Source organism: Protopterus annectens, chromosome 12.part0, assembly GCF_019279795.1.
Source record: "Protopterus annectens isolate FY-2018-M chromosome 12.part0, PAN1.0, whole genome shotgun sequence".
Lineage (NCBI taxonomy): Eukaryota > Metazoa > Chordata > Ceratodontiformes > Protopteridae > Protopterus > Protopterus annectens.
Window position 1 is genome coordinate 1,074,330,930 of NC_056746.1, and position 7,634 is coordinate 1,074,338,563.

Here is a 7,634-nt window from a genome sequence, read left to right on the forward strand (position 1 = left end):
GGTCTCCTTTATGCTTATCCTCCAATACCTCTGATCCCCAAACTCTTATGGAAGGCACTTTGGCTGAAGACCACGGTTCATAGGTTCATACTAGACTGTCTGCTCTAGGGCATTTATAAGCCTAGCCAGAGTTGTGTGGCTTTCACCACCTCTTAGGTTGAAGAATACTATACCCATTAGTTTGCCGTGCCTCTGTCCAGCAGTGATACAGAGATGATCCCCAGGGTAAACCTACGATCTCCCATCCACTGGTCAAGATTCCTCTTGAACAGAGCCAGCGAGGTGCTCTGTCTCACATGGACCGGGATTCTGTTCCACAGCATAGGGAGTCTCTGGGTGATGAATCTGTCCCTCCAGCACGTCCTATTTATATCCGTGTTGAGTTTAAGTCTCTTGCTCTTGTGGCTCTGGTGGATTTGGATTTTTGTCCATTAATTCCGGGTTGGACATGGCCTTGTATGTCAGGCACAGGTCACCTCTGAGCAGACGGTATGCGACTGAATAGAGCTGGAGTTTCTTCATTCGGGCAGCATATGGCATATTTTTGAGCCCCTTTATCCTTTTGGTGAGGAACTTTTGGGGTCTTTCCAATTGCTGCAGGTGTCGGGTAAGATATATTCCGAATGGGGCATTGTACTCAATCATTGGTCTGATAAGTGAAGAGTGCAGGGGAACAATGACCTCCCTTGATCTGGATGTGAATCCCTTCATAATCAGGTGGGCAATGTAGAAGGTCCTCCTAACCACTTTGGCAATGTGAGTGTCAAAAGAAAGGTTACTGTCAACTTGGGTCCCCAGGTCCCTGATAACCTCTTCTGTGCTTAATGGATTGCCACCTATGTGGTAACTTGGGGTTACCTTGTTTTTACCAAAGGGTATGACTATACATTTTTTGGCGTTTAGCTTAAGGCCATGGCTCTTGCACCAGTTATCCGTTTCTATGAGACCTCTCTGAAGGATATCTGTGTCTGATGGATTTTCAACTATGGCCCAGTTTGCAGTCATCTGCAAACTTTGTCAGCCACAATCCTCCTATGTTTGCCTGCACATCTGAAAAGTAGATGCCGAACAAGAGGGGGCCCAGGACTGAGCCCTGTGGGACACCGCTTGTGACCAGCTTGGAGTCTGACATGGCACCAGCAACTCTAACCCTGTGGGTTCTGTCCTTGAGCCAGTTTGCAACCCATCTTGTGACATATTGGTTTACATTTAAGCTGGTGAGCTTTTCTATGATACCCGAGTGGGGTATTGTGTCGAAAGCTTTTGCAAGGTCAAGGTAGGCTGTGTGAACTGCCTTACCCTCATCAATGGCCTTGGTGACTGTTTCAAAAAAGTCGACAAAGTTCAAGAGGCATGATCTGCCCTTGACACAGCCGAATTGGGTAGGATCCAATGTCTGTAGGTCCCCTATGTCTTTATTTATGAGTTCCATTATGATCCTCTCCATAGCTTTGCAGACCAGGCTTGTTAAGCTTATGGGGCGGTAATTACCAGGGTCCGTAGAAGCACCGCCTTTGTGGAGTGGGACCACAGTTGCCGTATGCCACTCTTTGGGTATGTATCCTGTGGTAAGGCTAAGATTAAACAGCAGCCTTATGTGTGGGTTTAGTTCCTCATTGAGTTTGTGTAGCACACAGCCGGGTCACCATCCGGTCCCATTGATGCTGTGTTTTTAGCTTTAGAGAGAGCAGCTCTCACCTGGGCATTTGAGATGATTGGGAGGCTACACTCTGCTGGGATAGATATTTCTCCTTTTGGGGGGGAGGGAGGGGAGAAATTTTCACGGAACCTGTCTGCCAATATGTTTGCAATGTCTGTGGGTTCAGTGATTTTTGTATCATTTTGGACTAATTCTGAGCATATCTGGGAGTTTCCACCCAGATTTCTAACCTAGCTAAAGAAGGCCTTATGATTGTCTTTTGAGTCCTTGGCGATTTTTCTCTCAAAGTTGGCCTTGGATGATTTTATGAGTGATCGTAATTTTTTACTAGTATTGATCAGAGATGTCTTCCCTTTTAGGGATTTTGCTCTATCTTGTAGTAGCTTTCTCCTCTTGTTGTAAAGTTTGTTTATGGCTGGGGTCCACCAGATTGGGCGCTTTCCTTTGGTGGAAAGGGTCCTGATTTTATTTGGGATTGCTTGATCCATGCAATCCTGGAGGTGCTCGTAGAAAGCATTTGTAAGGGATTCAGCAGCATGGGTTGTGGTTTCCAATGGCTCAGGGGCCTTGAAGGATACCACACCAGTCTTAAGAAGTGTGAAGTTGGCTTTTGAGAAGTTCTTCACTGTGGTCTTTTGTTGGGGTGGGGCGGGATGTGGATCTCCAGTGAGATTAGTTTATGGTCTGATCTCACCAATGAGTGATATACTTCGGTGTGGAGCATTTTGTCCCCATGTTTGTGATGATCAGGTCTAGTATATTTTCACCTCTTGTGGGAATGGTGACAAGTTGTTCCATAGCATTTGAGTTTATGAACTCCAGGAACCTTTGGGCTAGGGTATTGGGGCTTGAGTAATGCTCCCAGTCTATGTTTGGGTAGTTGAAGTCACCCAATATGATGGTGTTTGGAGAGACATTTATACTCTCCAGTGTCTTCAGGAAGGCTGTGTGGGGTTCCTGAGTTTGAGAGGGTGGCCTGTAACATGCTACAAACTGTAGAGCAGTTTTGCCTATGGTTAATTGTACCTGAATGGTCTCTGATGCTTCGTGAGTTGCCACCAGCCTGGAGGTGTGGGTATCCTTGATGAATATGGTTACACCCCCTCCTTTTGTGGTACGGTCTGGGTTTTGGGGCCGGAACGCATGATATGAGGTAAAACCTGATAGTGCCGGGGTGCTCTCAGGAGCCTTGAACCAGGTTTCAGTCACAGCACAGACATCGATGTTCTCCATACTGAGGAGGGCTTCGAGGGCATGCATCTTGAGATTTAGACTTCTGGCATTGAGCAGCATTACCCTTAGTTTTTTTCCATTATTGTTTTCTAGGGCGGTGGGTTTAGAATTTGAGCCTTGTCTAAAAAAGGCACTATGGGGGTGGCAAGAGCCTTTGCCAATATCCGGAAACCCAGGGGTGACAGGTGCAAGCCGTCCCTTGCAAAGCAGCGTGGCTTGTCAAGCATGTCATTCCAGGCAGACATTGGATTCCCTTAGAATGACACCAGAAATTAAGCCAATTATTAAAACTGATCATTTTGTCTCTGTATTGTGGCATCATTCTTGGTGAAGGTAGGATACTGCTCAGGGTCAGGGTCATACCAGCCTGGGCTACATAATCTGAGAGCTCCTTTATGTCTCTTTTCATGTAGTCCAGGGAGGTACGTCTCAGGTCATTCACACCGGCATGGACAATGACTGAGTCATACTTGTACTTGCTGTGGAGTGACCTGAGTGCTTGTGTTATGTGGCAGATTCTAGCGCCTGACAGGCAGCTTACTGTGACCCTCTCCTTGTTCAGTCTGGTGAGTGGGACATCAGTGTGTCTGACTATGGAGTCACCTATGACAAGTGTGTCTGGCATTGTGTTTGGCCTTAAGGGCTGTGACTGAATTTGCACACTGACTTTGTGATCTATGTGTTGCTTGTGTTATGTCATGAGGTGGAAGTTGTTTGGGTGTCTGCTTTGGAGGCCTCTGCTGTTTTGGTAGATTTTTGATCAGTGCCTCCGAGTATGTCTTTGTGTGTTTATGTGTTTGATTTGTAGTTGTGATAGTTCTATGTGAGACTGGGTTTATGGTGTGTGTGGTTACCTTCTCCTCCTGTCTGTTTTTGCCAGTCCTGAGTTGAGAGAGCTTCAGCCTCCAATTTGGCTATATAGTTGCATCTCTCGCATTTTAGTTATCTTTCAGTTATCTTCATTACACCATTTTGGCCTCCTCGTGTGATTTCACTTCCTTTGGTATCATTTTTATTATCCTCCATGGATACTGGACCCCAGTCCAGACTTGCTTTCACATCCCACCAGGATGAGTCATCCAGACATCCCAGACCTCAAGTTGACCCCATGGTTTCTCAAATTACACTGATAGCTAGACAGCCCAGGCTTTCCTTCCAAGTCCAACAGGTGCTTTTATTTTTCCAAAAGGCCTGTACTAGAAAGATTTTAAAAGTAAATGGAAAACATTCTATATTTGGACTCTGCAGAGGGGATTGGACACTTTCACTGCTCCAATCTCTGTGGTCCTAAAATTTTAAACATTTATTTTTCAGGACAGAGCTATTTTTTCTGTTATGAAAGTGCAATTAACAGCCATATGTAATTTTCACAAAGGAGAAAATGCTTCCCCATTAGCTTCTTCAAAGTTGTGCAAAGCCTTTCTTAAAGGTACTTTCTTACTTAGGCCACCAGCGAAGGACCTGTCACCCCACTGTGGTTTGACAGTCATGCTGCAAGGGTTAATTCAGGAACCTTTTGAACCATCAGCCAAGTCTGATTTAAAATTTTCCTCATGGAAAACAGCCTTTTTGCTAGCCATTACATCTGCAAGAAGAGTTTCTGAACTCCAGGCTCTCTTTCCCAAATATCCTTACCTTATATTTCACAAAGACAGGGTCACCTTTCAAAGAAATCCATCTTTATCTCTACAGAACAAAGGAGTTCAGGGGCATATGCCTGGCCTACAGAGCAACCAAAGACCCAAACCTAATGAACTTACTGCATATCCATAATTCAAGTGGGACTAGGGCTATTCGTTCCAATGACTTAAATCTGGCCTACGACTTAAATGGGACTTACTGGAGGGACAAATTTATCACGTCCACATCTTTGGAACAGGCCACCAATTCATGTGAAACAGAGCACCTCTATGACACTGTTCAAGAGGAACCTAGACGAGTGGATGGGGCCACTGTAAAATCTTACCGCGGATTGTGCCCATAACCCTCCTGGACATAGGCAGTCATCACTAAATGCAATCTTGGGTATTGACTAGTACTGCTACGGTATTACATTGGGTTGAAATGGCTAGGCTTAAAATGATTTCTGAGTTGATAGCCTAGTAATCTCCTATGATCTTATGAGTTTGGATCCAAAAGTCTGGTGATTGCATCCGAGTCTGATCCAATATCCAATCATTGCGGAAGAATGAAGATGGACAACACCAGAAATTATACTGAACAGTTCGAAATGATGGATAGTTCACTTGAGAGGGGAACAGTGGTCATGGTTTAAATGACAGTCCCACTCAAACCTATGTTAAAAGCAAGACCATTGTTCAGATAATCTAGGTTTTAGATTTTGATAGGATGTTTATAGTTTTTTATATGTTATAGTTTTATATGTGTATATATTTTTATTTATTATATATGCCTTTGATATATGCTTTTGTATTTTATTGCTGTGACAGTGAATGTTTTTAAGCAGCTTTTGCATGCATGAAAAGTGAAATAATGGTCCCGTTTAACAACGAGCTTTTACTGATTGGATAATTGGTGATAGTTTTTTATATTTAAATAGTAAAAATCAGTTTGGAATTACATCTCATGAAGCAGCATCTCTGTGAAAGTGCTTGTCTGTTGTGGGAATAAACAAAGTTTTTACTCTGCATACTGGATTGCCTTGCCATCTCTGAGTCAGCTTTGTTTTTTGGAGATTGCGACAGTATAGTTTGGTTAACATTTACAAAAGGTACTTTTCAACATGTCTGCTTCACAAGCATTAATAGTATGCTTATCATACCTAGAAAGTCAAAACAGTTGCTTTGTAAGTATGGTTTCAGACTCGGAGTAGATACTGATTTTTTTTTTTTTTTTTTTTTTGTATTTGAAATTTCAGATGCAGTATCTAGATTCTCTGAATGGTGAAGATCTGCTGCTTAGTGGTGAAGTCAAATGGCGCCCTCTTCTGGAGACTGACCCCCAAAGCATTTTGAAGCCAGTTTCACCCACTTACAATGATGAAGGACTATGAGAAGCTTTTCGTAGGGTTTTGAGAGCACACTAATAAAAAGCGAGGACTGTACTACCTTGACGAGGAAAAATTGTATCAAAAGGAAGAAACTATTGTAACACAGTAACTTTGAAGCAGAGTTGCTGATTTTCCATTTTACTGACACAGATACTTGGAAAATTAAGAGAACTGAAAGATAATCCATTCAGGAAAACAGGATCTGTGTTCTAACATTTAGGGTAACTGTTTAATTCAGATGTGCATGAACAAAATAGCTGATAAAAGCAATTTATTCATTGTCAGAGTTTGCCTCTGTTAATTTGCATTATTTTGAAAGAGAGATGCAAACTGTTTTTTGAGTATGTTTAAAAAATGCATTTTTAGAAGGGTCAGTTTTATAGTAATAATAAAAAAGTTTGCTTTGTAATGTAATAGCTGTTTTTTTATTCAGGACCAGGATATTCTAATGTAAAAGCCACTCTCTGATTTAGGGCCACAAGATCAATAGGCTAAAGTTCACAACCAATAATACAGGTCAGTCTGAAGTACTTAGGTTCTGTATCTTTAAAATATGTCTTGTGCTGTCATGGTGAAGAGTTGCAATTTTTAGTGGCAGAGCTCCACTATTATCCCAGAAAGTTTAAAATTCAGCACATGATTTGAAATTTCGGAGCTGCAAATTTGTTTATTTTGTTGCTAAATCTTGACCAGTTTTCTGCTGCTTTCTTTAAGAGGTATACCTTGCAGAGTCTTATGGTGACATGAATCTGGAAATTATAATCAAGAGACAGGATATACTAGCAGTTTCTCAGTATGTGGGAGTGAGGTGCTGCCTGAGTGCCATTACAGTCCCTTTGTTTGAATCAGGGGATCCGTGCTTCAGAACAGTGTTTGTGTGTAGGCCATTTTCAAAAAAGTACTGCATCTGTGTTCAGGCAAATGGAGGGAAGTATTGCATCTTGGGTAATGTATTTGCCCAAGTATTCCTTTCTGTCCTAATCTAAGCTGCTGCCTGCCAGCAGTTGAAGTGATCCTTATCTTGGGTCCCTGCCATTGCAGGTAATTAACAAGGCACTCTGTGAATAATGACATCTTGCCTCAGGAAGATGAGTCTGTTGCAAGAATGTTGTGATCAGTTTTCATCATTTGATTTCTATGTCAAAAGCTTATTGTGTTTAGGCAACATGTATTTTACAGCATAGGAATCTGCAATATAACCAGTGCCAGTGAGGCAAAATTTTGAACAGTTTGAATGCATGCAGTACATAATCAGAAATGCACCATTGAAGTGCTGTGTTACAGGATCTTGCTGGTACCCACTTTAAATGTTGTTTTTGCAAACCATGGAATGATTAATATCTGCTTAGTATTGGCTTTTGTTCTCTGTGGGAGAAAATGTTTTAGTTAATATATGCTTAGGGAGTTATGGGTTATATTGATGCAGATATGACATAGAATGTTTTTCTGTGTTTTCTAAGCATGAATAATATAAACATTTATGTTAAGATAATTTGTCTCCATTTTTTATTGTTGTTTTTGGCTTTATGTAAAAGGCTGTTACATGCAACACGCTTGACAATACCTTTAGAATCTGATGATGTCATTTTCATTCGTTCATTAACCTGTTGGTCTAGGTTCCGACCCTCAGAACTGATTTGACCACTTCACTAGCTTGAGATTCAAAGCTCGAGCTCCTCCTCCCTACACATAATGCCCCTTTCTCCAGAGTACCTCCAATCTCATTTGCCA

At 42.0% G+C, this 7,634-nt stretch overlaps 1 protein-coding gene across 3 annotated transcripts in view; it reads left to right on the plus strand.

Annotated features, from left to right (window-relative positions):
- The window catches only part of LOC122816976 (ubiquinol-cytochrome-c reductase complex assembly factor 1), a 1,543,629-nt gene extending 1,536,234 nt beyond the window's left edge, over positions 1 to 7,395 (plus strand). For all 3 annotated transcript variants that reach the window (XM_044090088.1, XM_044090087.1, XM_044090089.1), the window contains one exon: positions 5,772 to 7,395. In XM_044090088.1, coding sequence (XP_043946023.1) covers positions 5,772 to 5,906 — 135 coding nt within the window. In that variant the 3' untranslated portion in view covers positions 5,907 to 7,395. The remainder of the gene's footprint in view (positions 1 to 5,771) is intronic.
- Positions 7,396 to 7,634: the final 239 nt, after the last annotated feature.